This window comes from Sinocyclocheilus grahami, unplaced genomic scaffold (genome assembly GCF_001515645.1).
Source record: "Sinocyclocheilus grahami isolate Dianchi unplaced genomic scaffold, SAMN03320097.WGS_v1.1 scaffold259.1, whole genome shotgun sequence".
Lineage (NCBI taxonomy): Eukaryota > Metazoa > Chordata > Actinopteri > Cypriniformes > Cyprinidae > Sinocyclocheilus > Sinocyclocheilus grahami.
In genome coordinates, this window is record NW_015505438.1 from 2784892 (window position 1) to 2807373 (window position 22482).

Below are 22482 nucleotides of genomic sequence, written 5' to 3' on the forward strand. Positions count from 1 at the left end.
TATTAATACATTTAACTTTATGCCAATCAGTGACTGTTAACTAAAACAAAAACTATTCAAATTGTTTGAAATAAAGATAAAATGACATTTAATGAAAACTGAAATAAGTTGAAGTACAGTCACTAAAATCTAAAAGCCAATTAATTATATTAATAAAAAGTCATTAAAATTAATAATTACTACAATACTATATAAATAATACTAAAATAACACTGATGCCAAAAGTCAATTCAAGTCTGACTATGTACAGTGTAAGACTAGTTCTACCTTAAACCATGGCCAATTACAGTTATCAGACCTCACCAAACATCCTTAGTATGTTCACCATTTAATGGGAACAGTCTTATCAAATCAACATTAAGATAGCAAGCCCACATGAGAGTGATCATTAGCTGCCACTATCAGCTGCCCGCTTTAACAAGCAGCAGAGAAACGCCACCGCTTTCCTGTAAAAAATGTGCTGACAGAAATCTTGCACCTTGGCTTTCAGCTCAGAGAGTAAGAGCTGAGTCCATATTGATCCAAGACACCAAACCACCGTACTATAATCTCCTTAACCATAGTTAGAGAAGAAACGTGCTGAAAAACACTCTTCCCAATTCCCATTTGTTTTGCTGTTGGTTGTGCAGGTCTGAGGTTTGTGGAAGGTGGAGGAAGTGAGGATGAGAGCTAATGATGTAACTCACATTTCAGTAGCTAACTGAAGCTGCCTTCAAGTCCTCCTGGGATCCTCCTGCTTATGAGTTCGGAAATCATTATAACTACATGAAATGTGTCATTTCAAAAAAAGAAAAAAAAAAGTTAGGTGGAAAACAGGAAGCTTTTTATTGCTAGAGCAACATAACAGAGTGCATACAATGCAGATCTAAACTGGTAGATTGTAAAAAAGTATTGTAACATTTAAAGTTAATTTGAAAAAAAAAAACAGTTTCCAATTGATAATCAAGTCTTAATGGTGACATTCATGTAAGCTCATCATTATTTTGACATGACCTAAAGGCAGAATGAGACCTGTTGCTTCCTGGTTTATGAAAACTTAGAAAATACAGTACATTTTTTCTGTTATTTACCAAACGACTTTTCTCTATTTCTTTTACTCATTCAAATGTGCTCCCTTCTCTTTCCCACACTCCCTCTATTTTCATCGCTTCCTCTTTCTCTCTCTACCTCGGCTAAATATGTTTCTCAACCCATCTACAACAAATTAAGTTTCCCCTCAAACTGAATTTCAAGCTTGGCTGCTTTTGTAGGGTGAGGAACTCACTTTTCATTAATTCTTTTTCTTTTCTACTGAAAAACGGTGTACTGTATCACTTGTATTTCTCCATTCCCCGCTCGTTTTTCCTCTCTCCAACCAACCTGGGCCCTAAATTTGGTTCTTGCAATGGAAAGCAATTACAGCAATCTCTGAAAGGTGTATTTTTTACTTATTAAAAAGCCCTAAAAGCTCTTAGAGACGCACTTATTTTTCATTCTGTTTTTTACTTGCTAGCAAGCTGTGAGCTGTGGAAAATAATAATAAAATCAGTGTTAATTTTTACAAAAAAATGTTTTAGTTCTTTCAAAGAAAATGTCTTTTTAAATGTAGTCAATTTCAATTATTTTTAATCCATTTTATATTTTTCTAAAAATTGCATAATATTAATCAACAATAATGATGTTTTGGTTGACAATGTTTCTGTCAGTGTTATTCATTCATATTTTAATGAATATGAATATATTCATATACAGTAAGCACTGTAAAATCTAATTAGTTTGGCTTACTTAAAAAAGCATGCAAAGCGATTGCCTTGAAAAAACGAAGTAAAGTGAAATAGGAATAGTATGTTGTACTGACAAATGCTTAGTTAGTATAGTTTACTTACACGAGAGTTCTAATAACTAAAAAAAGAACTGTAAGGGGTACTTGATCCTTTCATTTAGGTTTACTCATGACTTAGTATAGCTACTCACTGACTCCCAGAGTGCATTGCGGCAGAATAAATTATGCAGTTGCTTTGTTTTACAGTTGTTGATTTTATGTGCCAATTTTATTTGCTGTCTTGTGTCAGTAGTAGCACAAAAAAAAGAGCAAATAAAATGGTTATTGTTACAATTAATGAAAATAAATGAAATTGAATTGTTACCATTGTTGTGATTCACATGCTGAATGTTTAAATCTGTGTGTGACTTTCACATATTACCACACACTATTTAAGGATTATATAAACCCAATTAAAAGCACCTCAATGTATTTATGAAAAATGAAATTTGAAAAAGTTCATTAATAAACACAAAAAAACACACTAATGCTTTAATTAGAAGATACAGTATCTCACAGAAGTGAGTACACCCCTCGCATTTTTGTAAATATTTTATTATCTTTTCATGTGACAACACTGAAGAAATTACATTTTGCTACAATGTAAAGTAGTGAGTGTACAGCTTGTATAACAGTGTAAATTTGCTGCCCCCTCAAAATAACTCAACACACAGCCATTAATGTCTAAACCGCTGGCCACAAAAGTGAGTACACCCCTAAGTGAAAATGTCCAAATTGGGCCCAATTAGCCATTTTCTCTCCCCGGTGTCATGTGACTCATTAGTGTTACAAGGTCTCAGGTGTGAATGGGGAGCAGGTGTGTTAAATTTGGTGTTATTGCTCTCACTCTCTCATACTGGTCACTGGAAGTTCAACATGGCACCTCATGGCAAAGAACTCTCTGAGGATCTGAAAAAAAGAATTGTTGCTCTACATAAAGATGGCGTAGGCTATAAGAAGATTGCCAAGACCCTGAAACTGAGCTGCAGCACGGCGGCCAAGACCATACAGCAGTTTAACAGGACAGGTTCCACTCAGAACAGGGGGGCCAGCCTGTCAGTGCTCAGACCATACGCCGCACACTGCATCAAATTGGTCTACATGGCTGTCATCCCAGAAGAAAGCCTCTTCCAAAGATGATGCACAAGAAAGCCCGCAAACAGTTTGCTGAAGACAAGCAGACTAAGGCCCAATCCTAATTCTACCCCTTAGCCCTTCCCCTTTCCCCTCCGTTTTGCGCGTTTACGTGAAGGGGTAGGGGTGTCTCGATTCTCTTTTGGTTGGAGGGGTAGGGCCAGATAGCCCTTCAAACGAAGAATTTTCGGGACCACACTTCAAACGAAGGGATATGAATTATCTCAGCATAAACTGGCTTCAGCGGCAACATGGCTGCATGAGCGAACGAAAATTTTTGGGCATTAATAAAGATTTTAACGAAAAGTAATAATTTGTTTCATGTTACTTTCAATCGTGAGTTCATATTTACGGTCATGTTACTCAAAGAAATGTTTGCAAAAATCGCTAAAGTTTGCTAACGTCATATCATTACAGACTGCACGATAGTGCCACAACATATTTTCATGTCTGATCATGGCGATAACCACCGTAGACATTGAGGGGGGCTAGTCCCCCCAATAATTATAAATCGCTAAACCATTTTCTGAAATATTGCCAATTCGAGAGCGAGAGAGAGAGACAGAAAGAGAGAGAGAAGTCGCGTGTATGCGCGTCTGTGCGTTTCTCTGATGTCCAGGCACTGGGGATAATCCATCATGTACTGAAAGCAGAGGCCACATAGGGGATGATCACAGGTAAGACCTGTCTCTTTTATGGAGATGCTTTGTGCACCCAGTGAAAAAGCAGGAGGGCTTCAGAATGAGTGTTGAAGTTACTGGATCTGAAATTGTACTGGGAAGTCCCACTCTGAAATCACACAGTTTTATCATTGCCACAAGGGTATCCTGTGTTTTTCAGAGAGAGTCAGTTTGACACGTGCTTTTGTTCTTTTGTTACTGGAACCATGTCCTGTGGTCTGATAAGATCAAGATAAACTTATTTGGTTCAGATGGTGTCAAGCATGTGTGGCGGCAACCAGGTGAGAAGTACAGAGACAAGTGTGTCTTGCCTACAGTCAAGCGTGGTGGTGGGAGTGTCATGGTCTGGGGCTGCATGAGTGCTGCCGGTACTGGGGAGCTACAGTTCATTGAGGGAACCATGAATGCCAGCATGTACTGTGACATACTGAAGCAGAGCATGATCCCCTCCCTTCTGAGACTGGGCCGCAGGGCAGTATTCCAACATGTTAACGACCGCAAACACACCTCCAAGACGACCACTGCCTTGCTAAAGAAGCTGAGGGTAAAGGTGATGGATTGGCCAAGCATGTCTCCAGACCTAAACCCTATTGAGCATCTCAAGGTCTCTAACATCCACCAGCTCCATGATGTTGTCATGGAGGAGTGGAAGAGGACTCCAGTGGCAACCTGTGAAGCTCTGGTGAACTCCATGCCCAAGAGGGTTAAGGCAGTGCTGGAAAATAATGGTGGCCACACAAAATATTGACACTTTGGGCCCAATTTGGACATTTTCACTTAGGGGTGTACTCACTTTTGTGGCCAGTAGTTTAGACATTAATGGCTGTGTGTTGAGTTATTTTGAGGGGACAGCAAATTTACACTGTTATACAAGCTGTACACTCACTACTTTACATTGTAGCAAAGTGTAATTTCTTCAGTGTTGTCACAAGAAAAGATATAATAAAATATTTTAACAAATGTGAGGTGAGTACTCACTTCTGTGAGATACTGTAGGTCACCTTCTTAAAGCAACTTATTTATTACTTTTCTTCCCATGAAATCAAATAACTCTGACTTCACAATGCATTGCTGCATTAACGGAAGAAAATTATAGTAACACAAACGAAGTACCAAGTGCCCAACCAAAGGGAACGCTAATCACGATAATGGTGAGTTAAAAAAACAAACAAACTCATTTTAGGAAAATCAACATAAATTTATGAAGTTAGCTTATGTGATGTTCTCTCAAATATTGAGTGAATGAATGATAACTGCAGACATGGAGGAAATGGGTGAAAAGTCTATTAAGACTCTTTTTCTTTTCTTCTTCTTCTGTTGTTATGTTGCACATTAGCAACATATTAGTGCACTGCTGCCTCTCAATGGTTTATTAATGTCATTGGTTCCTTTGTGGCTACTTGAATATTTTAAGTACATGTCACTCAAAACAGTAAGTAAATTGTTTTATTTGCATTGAAAGTAGCTGTAACTTAATAAAACCTAGTAAGTATAACAACTAAGTAAAGATAACTAATTAAATCTAACTAAGGTAAACTATTGGATTTTACAGTGTATATATATATATGAGATTTCAAGATATGCGCTTGGAAGGCTGACGGCACCAGGGAAGGGAAGAGCAGAGCGGCCTCTGCTCCGCTTAAACCGGACAGAGTTAAGTGACAGATATGAACCCACGCTGGGAGATAACCCCATGTCAATAAATCCCCCTCTCCTAACCAGATCCATCTGCCGACCTCTGCATAACAAACAGCTCGCAAAGCACTTCCAAAATATTGAAACAGAGTTAAGCCCTCAAGGTGTGAGCCATTTCAATTTCAAAAAATAAATATTATCTCTGACTAAGCAAACTTTGCATTACAATGAGGATAATTTTACTGTTTCAGGAAGATGAAGGATGCCTCTCTGCAGACAAAGAGAAGTAGCCGTACCTACCGGTCATATTTCTGCCCTCTCCATCCAGGCTGGCTTGATAGGCCCCCCACTTTCTTTTATCTTATTACGGCCTCAAGAAAACAATATTCCGCTGTACTATTGCAGTTGCCCCTCTTTCTGTCTTTTTCCATTTCCCACTCTCTCTATTTCTTCTCACTCCATCCTCTCTTTATTACGGTCCTCCATATCAGCTAGATGATCCTCTGCTGCTGATATGGGAGTCTCAATATGCAATAAAGCAGCGGGATCGCCTACCAAAGGCTCCATTGGTCTCGATAAAAGGGCGGCTCGATAAAACAGGGTCACATCAAACTCTTTATCTTCAATCTAATGTAAAATAACCGCCCTGCAGTCAAGCTCGGGTCACGACTTATCCGTGGCTCAATCCAGAGTCCGATTTGTTAAGCGTGAGCGTTCACACTGTTAAGCGTGAATGGAAAAGACAGGTTCCATTTGACACCGGCAGAGAGAACGCTGACCCCTGGTGCTCTGAGAGACCCTCCACCAAAGGTCACACTCAGACAGTGAAATGTTAGACTTACGGCAGAGGAAGTTTATATCAAATGGTTGCATTTCACAGTGGTTAAACACATCGCAGTTATATCGACAGATTGTGAAACGTTTGTTGTATTTATGCTTTTACACTTCTTGTGATGTTATTTTATTTTTGGCCTTTTGCCACTCTTATTGGCAGTGATAGCACAGAGAGGACAGGAAATGTTGGGGGCAATGATATTGGAAAATGAGGAGAGACAGACTCAACAGCATAGCCTCACAAGGGAAACATTTCTGTAGCAGCATTTATTATTATCCACCACAATATTGGCCTGGAAACATTTAAATCTCGGTTTAGAATATTACATAAGGCCTTGGTTGTCTTTAGACTTTATCACGTGTTTGAATGACACCATTACATCTTTCTGTGAAGTTAATTGTGGCAATATATTAATGCATGAATGATATAAATGTTTGATTGCCAACATAATGCAATAAGTAAGTGCAGGGTTTTTCCTGTATAAGTCAATAATTAAAGCATAATATCAGTGTTATAAAATTAAGTAAAACCTGCTCAACTTTTCTGATACTGGTGTTCCCATCATGCACTGAAATGTGAATAATTAATACAGTAGATTTTTCCCCCAGCTGTATTTAAACTGTTTTATCATTGCCTTTGTTGTTAGGTTTAGTAATTTTGTTACATCTGGAGTTCATTGTGCTGTGCTGTATTGAATAAAATCAAATTATTGCCAAGTATGCTTTGACTATGTAACAATATTCAAACAAAAACAAAAAATTATTCAAACTTTTACCGGTCAAGCTAAAGTTACTTTTTTCCTTGTTAAATTTACTGAACTTAGGTAAGTAGGTTTTACTTACTTAATTCTATATGTAAAATTAAATATAATTATGTAATATTTACTTAATTTCTTTATGAATGTTAAGTTCAATAGTAAGCAGATTTTATATGACAATAACAGGTCAATTGTACAGAGCAGTAGCAGTAAAATCTACTTAAAATGTGTTAGTGCAAATTGTTACGGAGATTTTATCAGGTAAATCCTACAAATTATTTTTTTATTGTACTACTACTTCTACTACTACTACTACTGCTGCTGGTACAAATAATAAGAAATTACTTATTTGTTTGTTGCATGAAATGCATGAATTACATGAATTTGTTTGACAGTCAACATAATGCAACAAGCAAATGCAGGGTTTTTTTCCTGTAAGTAAAAAGATTTCACAATATTTAATGTTTAACAATAATAATGTTTAGAAAACAACAAGCATACGTGGATAATAATACTGTTAATACTACTACTACTACTACTAAATTATTACTTTTTATTTATTTATTTTAACACATGAATTACATGATGCAACATTTAAGTGAAGAGTTTTTTCAGCAAGTCAAAAGCTTGCAATATGTAACAATATTTAAGAGCAATAATAATATTTAAATTATGTTTTTTTTTTTTACTCTCTCCCAATATGACTGTCATCACCTATTTTAATATTTTATATAAGAAAGTTTCCTTGCATCACAGACCGAGAACAGAACAGCTAGACCACGGCTCCAACAAGTTATGTGGACAGTAAAACATACAGTAAATATATACTGTTTGCAAACATTAAAAAAAAACAGTTAAATAAAACTGTTGGCAGGAAAAAAGTTCCCTTCACTTCTTTTTCCTACAACTGTACTTCTAGTATTTCAGAACTCCTGAGGGGAAATCAGATGTAGACTCTAAACGAGCTTTTCACTGACAAAGAGATATAAAATTTCACAAAAATGACAAAAAAAATCACTCTCAATTGTGAGAGACTGATGATAGGATTTACACCCACTGTTTGTGAGTCCTCAGATAATAGAGTCAGAGACAAATAGAGAAAGACTGGTCAGCTATTGAGAGAACAATACCAGGCAGCTGCTGGAGAGCTCTTCAACTTGCTAAACCTTTTGGACGAGCATTCAAAAAAGATTTGACAAGTAAACAGCAGCACAAATGAGAAAGAGAAAGAGAGAGAGACAGCGATGAGAGATTCGCCATGTGATGGAGGAGGACTCCATTTCTGCTTTACAGTCCATAAACAACCAGATTTCATGCGATTATCCATCACTGTTTCACAGCTCACGGATTCTGCCTCGTCTCCTTCTCATCCTCCTCCATTCCTCCTCCCTCTTCTCTTTCCTCCTGTCTCTTCCTCCTCCGCCCTCCCTCCATCTCTCCGGTCCGACTTTGACCTTCTCTCTTCACGCAAGGCAGAACTGCTATTGATTAAATCTTGGCGCGGGGTGTACACACACGGAGATAAACCTGGGCGTAAAGTGAGAGATAGAGAGAAGCGTGCGAAGGCCAGAGACGCGTCCGTCCAAGGAGCTTTCCATTCTTTATTCCAGCTAACAGGCTCCCGAACAAGATCCCCCACTGTTCGTCTGTCTGCAGGGGCTCCAGTGACCATTAGAACAACAAAAAATGACCTTCCTCCCCTCTCAAATGTTTGCCTGTAGATTCCATGTTCCTTTCCTCTCCTCCTCCTCCCTTGTTCTGTCCTTCTCACAGCCAGCAATTCCCCAACCCTTTCCCCATTTTTCAGACTAAAAGGGCCTACAGAGCTGTTTCGTTCACACAGAGAACAATGAATGTGTATGAATGTGACGGCCACATGTTCCACTGACACTCTGCGATCCAATTATTTTAGAGGGTTCTAAAGCTATCCTTAGGTTCAGCGTGAATTATGAAAATACGTAGAAGGGATTTAAATAGGGATGCACCAATTAAACATTTTTGACCAATACAAAAAAGCTTAAAAATATTGTTTATATTTTAAAGACATTAAATAGCAGATATTAGATTGTTTGTGTACTATTATTGTATTATTATTGTTTTGTTTTTGTTGTTTTTTTTTACAATGAAATACATTGTATGTGTGGTAAAAAATAAAATATAATACATACAGCACTTTAAACTATAGTTTTTGTCACTTTTGTGCTGCTTAAGTGAATTTAGGCATCACAACATTCTAATGTCTATTTTTTGATCTGCTAAAGAAAAAGGTCTGTATAAATAATAAAAAGTACTTAATATAATAGAGGTGAGACCTCTATTATATGGAAGACTATTTATAGAGATGGGACCTCTATTACGGGAAAGTGCTCTTCAAGAAATGGTGCATAAATCCCATAATCTGGATTTATGCCCTTTAAATTAAGTGTAGAGATGATGACAAAAGTTAGATTAAAAAAAAATACTAATATTGGCCAATATGGCATAACAGATAAGGTACTGATGTATTGTGCATTCCCAAATTTAAAGACCATAAAATGTGTTAAATGGAGTAGCTCACCCTTTTTTTTTTTTTTGCAGATGCATATAAATATTTAATACACAAACAAACAAGGAATGGGTTCAAACGAATAACTGTTTGGTAATAAAATTAGAAAAATCGCTAATGTTTGTAATCTACACCTTTGATTGTAGCTCTCCAACATCAACTGCATCCTTTATCAAATATCAAACTTAAAAGTAGCTTTATGACAGGACAGAAGAAGTAATTCATCTGTGTCAACTAAACGTCTGTTTTACCGATTTATTAAGAGAATTTCATTTTGCCTCGAGGTTGTTCTTGTACATTTGGCTCTTACTGATGAAACATGAGAAATCTAGCAGTGGCCAGCATGCAGCTCAAGGGTGCAACTCTGAGATGGCCATTAAAGAGCCAGTAATCACACATACACACACACACACACATTTCAGTCCACCTTCCATTTGAGGAGCTGTTATTAAACTCACTCCTATAAGCACTAGCCACTGGTGACAGAGGATTAAAAAAAAGGACATGAGGTAAAAGTGCTTACCCCGCACCCTCTGACTACATCCATAAACCTGTACTCCATCAAACCAGAGACGGGACCCCATTTGCCTGCTTAACGTTCATCTTTCACACGCAGCCGTTGAACTCAACTCACATTTTAAAATGCTCAGTCAATTCCAGAACTAGATGATCGGAGGGGAATTTCTTCAGCCCTGGCTATGAGACTCAGGATTTTACAGTTCGTCAGAGGACTTTAGGATGTCGAGAGAGGGGTTAAGGACAGCCAGAATAGTGCTAACGCCGGTTGCCTGGAGTTTTGCACAGCGCCTCAGAAGACTGCCGTTCCTACTGGGAGATGCATCGGCTTCTTGTATTAGAAGAACAGTAAATCTCAAAGAGCGAGATGAAGGAAAGCAGCAAAGTATCCGTCAGCAGCTCAGAGTCATCTCTGTGGAAACAACCGTCTCACTTCACAGAGAGGTGTGAGGCAGTGTAAGCCACATAAAACATACAATAAAGTGAATATTTACTTTGGGAATGTGAGTATAGGCTGTTGCATATAGAGACTGACAAGATATTTTTTGACTGGGTCATTCTGAAAAATTATTAGGATCCCTATATGCATAAAATTGGACTGTCTTTGACAATGAGTTTCCAATGCCAATATTTGTTTAATTAAAATGTATTTAATATTAAACACGTAAACAAAAACCCAATTACTTAATTTGCAAAATAAAAAATTTAATCATTTGGAGACTTTTTATTCAGTAATGTATACACACTATAGAATAAACAAGAAAATTACACTTTTTTTGCAGCAAGGAGGCATTAAATTGATCAAAAGTGACAGATTGTTTTTGTTACATTGTTACAAAAAAGACTGAAGTTATGGCTGCTGAAAATTCAGCTTTACCATCGCAGGAGTAAATTAAATAAAAAAAATATTGAAATAGAATTTCACAACATTACTGTTTTTACTGTATTTTTGATTAAATAAATGCAGCCATGGCCATCATATGAGACTTATTTTAAAAGCATTTTTAAAAATCTTTCCGACTCCAAACCTTTGAGCAATGCTGCCTACATATGAAGAATGACAGTAAGATATTTATACTTTTTGAAAATCATGAACTATACAATCAATCTACAAATCAGATTTTTCCAATCAACTTGTAAATCAAAACAACTTTATCATAACAGCATCATCATCTTTTCAAGAAACAACTCCTCAAGGACAAGCCTCTCCTTTCTTATTGCTTTACTGTTAGTTTTGTTAAAATTGAATACTACAGCTAGACATTGCACAACACAGTTTATATGCACATTCTGTTAATAGAATGTTTAAAATTTTATCAAAGTCATCTTATCAAAGTGAATATGACACCGTTTAGAATGACACCACTGATCTCATCCATGTTCTCTCTTTTAGAGACATGAAAAGTGCAGTGAACTGACCGTATTGGATGAAACACCAGTAACCGCAGTCACTCTGCACCAACCTGACTCAAGGCTCTCCCCTATGGAAACTTTATGTGCTATAAAACAGACAGATGGAGAGTGAGCATAAACTCGCAGAATAGTTCTGAAAGTCTGGTCATGAAAGACTCAAGGCCTGTTTTAAATGTACGTCGCTTACAGCAATGGACATGAAGAAAAAACACAGCAGAACTGACCGCAGAACAAATTAAAAGCAAGTTTTTGAAGGCTCTGGCTACTCTCTAGACATGACAAATGAATCAAGTACAAACTTGTGGCCTACCTAAAGCTTTTAAACATTTATAGCATGCACCATTAGAAATGGGTCTGCTATGATTAACATCATTCTCCCTAAATGTTGGTGCTTATAGACCAATTTGGAGTAGACATCACAGTTACATCACTTGCAGCTGCGCATGCATAGTGGTGGCAGAAAAACTGGTAACAAGTGGAGGGAAACAGGTAAAATTCATGGAAGAAGAGAAAAAAATATATTTTTGTGCCTTTTGATGTCAGAATCGGAATGCAAATAATTTTTATAGAATACTGTCCTCAAAGACGCCATTCGAAGCTAAATGCAGACGTTTAAACGGACATGAAAACTGCTATGATTACTCTACTTTTAAAGCATAAATTTGATTTAAACAATAATATTCACACATGCAGTTCATAGGGGACGTATTGTATTAGCCCTACAGTTACAGCATGAAATGTTATTTAAATTTTATACTATTAACATTTTACATAACATATATTTTATCTCACAATTCTGACTTTTTTTTTTTTTGCAAATGCAAGTTTATATCTCCTAGTTCGGACTTTATAACTCGATTTAACTCAACAGTGAGTTTGTCAACTCTGAGGGAAAAAAGCCAGAGAGTTGTTTTCCTTATCAGAATTGTGAGATATAATCTCGTAATTGTGAGAATAAAGTCAGACTTTTGAAATATAAAATCAAATGTAATTTTTTAAAATTCTTTTATTCCATGCCTTCCATAGACTGCTACTTGAAAACTCTCATTTTCTGCCACCAGATAGGCTCCGCCCACAAAAAAACATCATCACTGTTTGCAAACACCGAATTGGTCTATACGAACTCATTTTTATAGCTAAAAAAAAACTAATAATTATTTAGTTTCAATATTTAATAAAACTGATTCAAGGAATCTCCAAAATTAAAAAAAAAAAAAAACTAGCAAATACATGACTTGTTTACTGTCTGGATGGTATTCAGAACATTTGGCCTTTTGCATTATAGAAGCTCTAAATTTACACAGATGAAAAACAATTACACTAATAATGAGGGAACATTTATCTTACAATTGGTCTCTATCTGTGAATCATTCAAATAACAGCCTCATTTTCTGGGTGCTACAGGACTTTCATTTTCTCCTTGTACTTTCTACAAAATTCAATTTTGAGCAACAACATTTCACGGTAAAATAAACAAAAAACATTGGAACATACTAAATTGCAATATAGCATTTCAATTTGAGTACAGCAAAACGAGGAAATCATAATAAAAAAAAAATTGATATTTTTATAAGCCTGCATGACTATATCAATGTAAACCTGAATATTTCTATAGTTGTAAATGGCAATGGGGAGAGACAGAGAGAGACGTGAAGTGAAGCAGAGAGTGCCGGTCAGGCCCTCAGGCTGGATTCTGTCTGTCTGCTTGTCTTTGAGTCTCTGCTCTTTGTTGCAGTAAGTGCTCTTGCTAGCCTGTCAGATCCACAACTGTTGCTCTGTCTCCACATCTGGAGAGGAGCAGGCACTCAGAATTCAACACAACAAGGCACCTGTGTGAGGGAGCGGGGCTCAAGTCATGTGACGGGCCTCTGTTGAGATTGATGGGCTCTGGGCCAAAGGAAAAGGACTGAAGGTTACATGAGAGGAGAGGATGAAACTGGGGGAGCTGTGTCTAGACAGGCAGGTCATCTGAGTCATGATAACTGAGCATCAACAAAGACCCCGAGGCCGCCTTCTTTTATGCAAAATAAACATTTATACATGCTTAAATATTTATTCCAACACACTTATTTTAATCTACAAAGACCATGCTGTTTGTGCTATAAGTTTCACCGCACGCCTAAATAATTCACATCCATAAATGCAGATCTGAGTTTGATCTTTTTTAAATATTCAGATGGCTCGAGTGTTTCACACTCGGATAATGGATCTGGATGCGCAGCCTTCAAAACAACTTCATTCTCCATTTGCTGATGCGAACTCGACGTTCGAAATGGGCAGCAGCGAACGGTAGAAGAAGCTTCTACGCATAATCATCCATCAAAGCCACTGTCAAAACCCGCTATGCTTCTCTGTCTTTATAATGCTGTTAGAGGACTTTGATGACTAAAGATACAATAAACAGATGTGACGATTGCTGTTGAACATGACAGTTGTTGCGAGCCTGCATTTTAAAGTCGTGAAAACAGTCCGTATGAGCGTATTTGGGGCGTTTGGACAGTGATTGCTTGTATTGCTTGATTCATCTTCATAGACCTCTGGATAGAGAGGCATCTGATTGGCTGTTGTATTACAAATGCCAACATAAAACATTTGTGCTCATATATACCTCACCAGCAAGCAGACTTCTAAAAAGAAACGAGTTCGACACTGAGAGGCAAAGCATTAACAGAGCAAAAGAGGTAATTGAGATGTACTAGAGGACTCTTTTTGTGGAACGCTCTTCGTATTTACTTGCCTCATTGAAAGTGAAAGATATGAGAGAAGTAATCCCAGTATTACACTGAATCCAGGCTTGTTCTCTGGTGCTTTACCTATAGCACATGTGTGTGTGTGTGTATGTTAGTGCACACTAACTTCCTCCTCACAGGGCCTCTGTTTAAGTACATCACGTTTGTGTGTTACACCAGAGAGTGTTTTACTACTGCAGTCCAAGCTGTTGTAGCCTCATCCTGCTCTCTTTTTCTTCATTCCCTCCCTCTCTCCTCCATCTCTGCAGGTCATTAAGAGTGTTGTACTGCCACATACCCAAGAACAGAGGACATAAAAAGACAAATAAGGCCATAAAAAGTCCCTATGCCTGCGCATACAAATACATTCGGTCTCACTCTCTCTTGTTCTATCACAATGCCCCTCCCTCTCTTTTTCTCCCTCATTCAGTATCTATTCTTTCATTCTTGCTTTATTTCTGACATTATATCTTCTATGTGAATTATAAAAATGCTGATTATACATACTAATGAAATGGCAAGGGAGGCACAGTGGCCCAAAAGGTATTGAGATGAGGAATTTTGTTCTTTACCAAAACTCAGAACCTCCACCTGTTATTTTAGTATTACTTATATAATAGTACTAAACAATATTTTGAATTAGCTTATTTTAACATTTTCAGTTTTAGTAATTTTATGTAATTTTGTCATTTAAATTTTTTTTTATTTCTATTTAGCGTTAAATTTTTATTTCCGTTTTATTTTTAGTCATTTTAGTACTAAACTTATTTTATTTTGTTTAACTGCCAAGACAACATTTCTCATTTTCATTTAGGTTTTTTAAAGTTTTTCATCTAGTATTAAGATTTAATTTTATTTCAGCTTTGTTTCAATTAATAACAACACAAAAAAAGTTTAAATTTTAGTTATAGCAATAGCAACACTGACCCTTACTCAAAATGAACCAATTCAGAGGCCTCCAATATATATTAAAAAATTCAGATTTTTCTGTAACACTTCAATTAAAAACAATAGTGCCACCAGTTGCTTATATCATGTAGCAGCAGCAGTACCAAGTATGTTTTGTATCTTGTTTTAGGACCATGCGAAACTGAAGAACTGGAGTAATGGTTGCAGCTTTGCCATCACAATAGTAAATTACATTTAATTCAGTTATTTTAAGTTGCAATAATATTTTACAGTATAACTGTTTTGTACTGTATTTTTGATCAAATACATTACAGACTTCAAAAGAATTAAAAAATCTTATTACACATAACCCTTGTTATCTAATGCAATGACATTCATACATGTTTAAGTTGTTAGAGTTTTGAAGAGACAGAAAATATGGTTACAGAACTGATCTGGGTTTATGCAGTGAATGAATCGAAACGGGTGATTAAAAAAAAAAAAAAAATAACAGCACCATATGCACCCTCAAGTCTGTATTTCTGTTCTTGCATGGCTTTAACATATAGTTTTGCCATTTATTTTCCCCCTGATATATTTGCCCTTTCAAATCCTATTTCATGTGAAACTGATTTCTTTTTTTCCATTGACACCATATTTCTTATCAATAAATGTCCTTTCATCAGTGGCTTCCCGTGCCTGGCTCTCCTTGACGAACGTGAAAGTGATGAAGGCCCTAAAAGAGGGCTTTAATCTCTCGAGCATTCCTAATGAGTTTTCCTCAACAATTATTTGATAAGAGCGAGACGGGACTGTAGGCAATGTGAATGATCCAGTTACCTGTGCAGATCATGCATACACACACACACACACACACACACACACACACACAGTCATGCATCCTCAAAGACACTTACATGTGTCCGCCCCCTTAAAGAAAATGAGTGTGCAGTGCACAGCAGACACAGGAAGATGTTAACATAATACACACTGACAGAAACACCGGAAACGCAACAAAGACGTGCAGTAACGCTGTGTGCAAACATGCAGTGACTAACCACACTGAGGCCCAGCTGCTCTCGGTGCAGGTAATCGAGATTTCTGTGCTCCAGGCTGGCCAGGTAATGCTGCAGACGGGAGTAGGTGTAAGGGTAGCAGTACGCAAACTGATAAATGTCATCCTCGCGGTCGAAACAGAAGGCGAAAGACATCACGTAGTTCCTCCGATGGTCGGGGCAGCGATAGTAATACACATTCTTGGCTGGCAGTCTTTGCCTGTGACAAAGAAAGAAAGACAATATGACAATGAATGCACCTTATTTGCTTTCTCAGTGAACATTCATGGGTTAGTGAGAGTTTGTTCTGAAGAAATAAAAAGTTTGCGTTCATAATATTTAATAATTATAATGTTAAAACATTCTCTGTAATGATACTTTTCAGCTGATGTAACTAAGGTTGCATAGATGAGGAAAATATTATTTTTAATCAGCCATATCGTCACGGTCACAACTCAATCAAGTCTTGATTGATCAAATAAAACCCCAATCTACATTATTTCCTGCCTAATGTTCTTGTCACTGGGAAATATCTTACCTTACAGAAGTTTAATGTGTTTCAAATAGCTTTTCATGTCATCAATGGCAGTAAATAAGATTCTTTGGGTGTGACAGACAATTGCTGTCTGATTTACTTACAATACAATAAACAACTATAAAATAATAAAAAGATGTGACAAGAGAAGAGAGGATGAGATGAGGTGATATGAGAATAAAATAAAAATAATAAATATATAAAAATAAAAAATAAAAAATAAAAAAGAAGACTAGATGAAGTGATTAAGTGAAGAAGGGTATAAATAAAATAAAACAAATAACAAAAAATCTAAAGAAAAATAATAGGAAAGAAAAAGAGGTGAAAAGAGAAGAGAAGATTAGATGAAATGACACGAGAAGTGAATAAAACAAAATAAAATAAGAGAAGAAGTGAAAAGAGAAGATCTGATAAAAATGAGATGAAGTGACCAAATGAGTATAAATAAAATGAAATATTTATAATAAAGTAATAAAAGTAAAATAAAGGAAACGTAAATAAAAAAATGAATAATAAAATAGATAGGAAATAAAGAAAATTGAATAATTAAAATTAAATGAAAATAAAAGAGATAGGTGAGAAGAGACAACTATATGAAATTAAGTGAAGAAAATAGTATAAACAAATAGATAAACAAACAAAAAAATAAATAATAAAAGTCTGGAAACTTGCAGGCCGATCAATCCTCTACATCCCCTACAGTCATTCACAGTACTGTTGTTTCATTTATCCCCCCCCCCCTCTCTCTCTCTCTCTCTCTCTCACTTTAAAAACCCATCTAGATGAAGGCAAACTCTACCAACAAATTGTAAACAATGAACATTTCTGCAGTGCACAATGAGCAGCCTGAACAATGAAAGCAATGTTATTTGCATATAAAATGATATACTGTGCTGTTAATCAGTTTTATGTGGCGCTGCTGAAAGTAAATCTGCACATCTGCAGAGAAAGAGAGAGCGAGAGAGTGAGCAAATAGCAGTGAAGGACAGGCAAAGAACATACGATGGAAGGCATTGGAGGGAATAACAGGGGGAGGGAGATAGTGAGAAGATGAGAAAGAGAGGAAAGATCAGAGCTGGGCTGGGCTGACTGTGGGACAGGGAAGAGAGAGAGAGAGAGAGAGAGATCAGATGGAGATGCTATCTATGTGAACAGCACAGAAGCTTCCACACGGCCATACTGATAAGAGAGAGGAAACAGCTCTCTAAAATCAGCCTCCAGTCCTTCCATCTCATTCTTTTCTACTAAACAACTCACATACACCCTGTACACTGATGGAACTGGGTTAGTGTCTTTGTTTGAACGCTTGAAAAGTTCTAAACACACACCTGTTCCCTTATCTTCAGTGACCCATATGCATAAATGCATACAAACACACAGACATATACAGTGGGATCCAAAAGTCTCAGACTATGTTGAAAATATGAGATTCTAAATCATGTTTAAACCTGAAAATATACTTTTCAGGATTTCTAACATTTGAAAATGAAGACATTGTTTTTCTAATTCTGCACTAATCTATGTTACTATTTTAAAATGAAAATAAGCAAATTTATGGCATTGACCACCATCAAGCTAAAAATACTAAAACACTCTGAAATTCATTCATTTATTAACTGATATTATGATTATGAAAAATATGAAAATATAATTATATATGATAATATATGATTATGAAAAATATAATAAAGTAAAATAAAATGTTGCACTAAAACATGCAAAAGCCTGAGACTATATTGAAAATATGAGATTCAAAATCCTGGTAATAAAAGTTTTAGGGTTTCAAACTGTTTAATATTAAGAAAAGTTATGATGTAAAATGAAATATTTCTTATTCTGCACTATGTCACAGAATCTATGTCACTATTTTAATATTACAATAAACAAATTTATGGCATTGATCACCATCAAGCTAAAAATACTAATACACGCTAATCTGTGTTTTATTATTAAATATGACAAACAACTAAAACATTATGAAATTCATTCATTCATAAGCTAAGCATAGGATTTTATGATTTGCTATGAAAAATTAAATAAGATAAGGTAAAATAAAATAAATACAATAATCAAATAAAATGTTGCATTATATTTGGAAAAAAAAAAAAACAGCAAAAGCCTGAGACTATTTTGAAAATATGAGATTCTGGTAATATAAGTTTTAGGATTTCAAACATTTTAATATTAAGAAAATGTATGATATAAAATGAATAAGAAATATTTCTGATTCTGCATTAATCTACATCAATATTTTAATATATTAATGACATTGATCACCATCAATCTAAAACTACAAAACATACTAATTTCATTCATTTATTCATTTAAATAAAATAAAATAGCATTGCATTATATTAGAAACATGCCAAATTGATTTAAATGTTACAGGTACAGTATATGTCAAAAGTGAGCTAGCTACATGATTGTTTTAAAGAATCATAGGCCTGATCCAAATGCTGTCAAGATAGGCAGTTTACAGCAACCAACATACAACATATGCATTGCTTAGCTTGTTTCCTGTATTAGCAAGCCCCTCGGGTGCAGCATTGTGATTCGCCGTTTAAAAGAGCATGCTCCACCCTGATGTTCATTAGGAACCCCACGAGAAATAAAGCTTTCGTATGTAAAACTATGCAGATATGAAACAGCCACACACAGTGCAAGCCAACATAACAGAGCATCATCCACGCACACACCGCAGAATGTACACACACTCATTCCCAGACTCCTCTGCTACCTGAACAAAGTGAACCGCTGAGCCGAAATGAAAGTGAATTAGCTTTTCTCTGTGGAGGAAAAGACAGCAAATGAACGATCAAGCTGAGAAATCCTCTGGGGGACTGGTATCTCTACGGGTCTCAAAAGAGTGTTAACACACAGGACAGGTGCCTGCTTGGTCCAAACTCTACTCTAGTGCTAACACACACTCCCTGACACATTACATGATCTCTAATGCATGTCAGGCTTGGCGACAAATATACTACATCACGAAAAAAACTCATGACCCTTCACTGTCTGTTACTTACATCTTAACACACAGCCATCCCACTCACACACACAATGTTAAGTTCAAATGTCACTTAAAAACACAAACCGTAACCATTACTCATTTTTAGAAACAATTATTAGATATACAGTAACTGATTCATTTGAATAGACACAGCTAAACCTAAATTTGTATGTAAATCTCACAAAGGTAGTCTGGATCCCCAAAATGAAAATAAATAAATACATTTTGTGCATCAAAACAAGGCCTACATTTAGGACCATTAAAATATTTTTCATGATAATTTTTTTAAGGCAATTAGGCATATTTTATACCCTTATTCTAATTACCGTAATGCATCTACTGTTACTATTCCTGTCATTTTGAAAATCAGTATTTGTTTTTAATAAAAGTGTTCAATAAACACCAGGAGATATACACTACTGTTCAAAAGTTTACCAAAACATTATGAAATTAATTCATTTTTAAGATGATGTTATGATTTGCAATGAAAAATAAAATAAACATATACCATTACATTAGAAAAATATGCAAAAGCCTGAGACTATATACTGAATAAAAATTAAAAAAAACATATACATATACATAATTTTTTAAAACAAATTAATACTTTTATTCCGCAGGGACATTAGAAGGAAGCTGATCAAAAGTGACTTTTACAAAACAATTCTATATTAAATGCTGTTTCCTCAAAAATATTAATGTTTCTTGAACACCAAAGGTAAAATGGTCCTAAAACAGCTAAATCTTAAAAATCCATATTTTCTCATTTCAAATATATTTCATTTATATACATGCACATATACAGTATTTGTGTATAGAGAGTATGTATATGTGTATACTGTATGTGTGAGTCTCATGCTCAGGGTCAGCTGTGCTCGCTGCAGTATTTGGCCTGCTTTTGAGTGGGGTTAGCTTCAGGACCCGCGGCTGTTTGCCGTGCACCCCGACTACCCTGCCAAGCAGACATTAGACACACACACACACACACACACACACACACACACACGCTCACACACCTCTCCCCACGCAGGGTTAATGAAACAGCGTGACACCTCACTTTATTTTTTTATTTATCTGTTTGGGCATTATCCCGGTTCCTCTCCAGCGTTTGACCTTGTTGGCTACTAAGCGAGTCGTGGCTATTGATTTTAATTACCCAGCGGGAATTTACTGCTCGCCTTTCCCGCACCGCTGCGCCGCTATTGGCCAGAGAAAATAGCTTTGTGTGTTGCCCCTCTATGTGATAGAGAGAGAGAGAAAGCTTGGTGAATCTCGAACCTGCTGGGCGTTTTTCTATCTTCTCTGCAGTGTATGTTCTCACCTCTATCATTCTCTCTCTCTCTCTCTCTCTCTCGTTGTGGCTGTTGGTAATTTGTTTTATCTAAATGATGGTGCCCCATGCCTCCCTGTGCTGGTGGATGTGGTACAATGCCCCCTATTCCAAAACACATTTATCTCGCTATGTGTCTGAGGGGGGGAAAAAAAAAACAGCCGGCAGACAATAACCTACACACACACGGCTTAACAATTGAGCTGCCCACCAAACGCCTCGGCCTTTTATACACACTCCCCACCCTGAGGAACACACACACACACACACAGCGAGCTGTTGCTCTCCGGCTCTCTTTCCATATAGAGAAAAGGTCAGCGCCTGAAGCTCAAGGTCATGGACTTTAAAAATGAAAGAGTTTTCATAACTTGCTAAAGAAACCCAAAGTTTCTTCAACTCGAGCGGACAGAGCTATCGCCATCTAGCGCTTGTATCTCTGTTTTCATGTGTGTGTGCGTGTGCTGTTAGCTAAACGGGCCAGCCCATACAGAGGTGTCATTCCCCATCGCGGCGCTTTTCAACTCCGTTAGCAGGAACACGACGGGGCCTTTGATGCCGCCGCGGCTGTCGGCTTCCCTCTGAAGGGAACTAGACGAGGGGGAAAATTGCTAGCTTTCATACGGAGCGGGACATCTTGTCTATATTCTCAAATCAATCAAGCGTAGAGGTCATCGCAGTGGCTCCTGTCTCTCTGACTCTTTCCGTCTCTCTCGCTCGGCGTTTGTCGCCCTCCCCTATTCTTCTAAGAGCACTGGCTGGCATCTGCTTAATGTTGTGAAGGTTAAATGGATTCAAATATGAGCACGAAGCTGTCTAGTGCCACGGTTCTTCTCTCATCCTCCTGACAAAAACAGTTGAAGAAAAAAAGGGGATCTATCACACGTACGGATATTACATTTCATCACGACAATGATACTCTCAGATCTGTGCAGGCTCTTTTGACTTTGGACGTAGGCCCGTATTGTGTAATTATTGCTCAAACAAGCGATTCCTCTTCTAATGCATTTATTGTTTTACATTTGATACCATTTCTTTTCTCTGGATTTTTCCGCCGTAATGTGAGAGGTAGAGGGAGTGGAGTGGCCCTCCTGTGATTGATCTATCATTTGGGACATGAATCAGACTGGAGAATAGCACTGGATGGCACAGTTACTAAGCAACCTCACTTGCTTTGTGGTCGAGCTGTCCATGTGCGATGGTATGTTTGAAATGAGGGGTTTTTGGCGTGCGAATTCACTGTTTGATTCTCTAAATATTGAAGAGCGTTGAATGCATGTGGAGGATCAGCGATAGCAGAATGAATCTAGGAGCTGGGACCCAAATTAGCCAATTTAGTGAGGAGGGTAGACATTGTATTTTGTGTTGGTTAATCATAGTAGATACAAGTCATGATGGCGGTTGCCAGGTCTCCAAGATATTCTGGACTCTATATGACTTGAGTCTATGGATTTTTACCCATTTTATCATCTGCCCAGAGATGATAAATTTTTATTTTATTAAAGCATTTTTAGAATTGAAAGAAATAGGATTTCTTTAACTTTTCTTTTGTTTGTTTTCTCCACTAAATGGAATGTTTTTTTTTTCTTTTTTCTTTATATCTCCAAAAAGTAAAATATACA

The 22482-nt window shown here is 36.7% G+C and overlaps 1 protein-coding gene across 1 annotated transcript in view; it reads right to left on the minus strand.

Moving 5' to 3' along the window:
- Positions 1–22482, minus strand: part of LOC107599048 (cytosolic carboxypeptidase 6-like) — a 162309-nt gene that overhangs the window by 34426 nt on the left and 105401 nt on the right. Inside the window, exon 3 of the mRNA XM_016290532.1 lies at positions 15992–16208. Coding sequence (XP_016146018.1) covers positions 15992–16208 — 217 coding nt within the window. The remainder of the gene's footprint in view (positions 1–15991; positions 16209–22482) is intronic.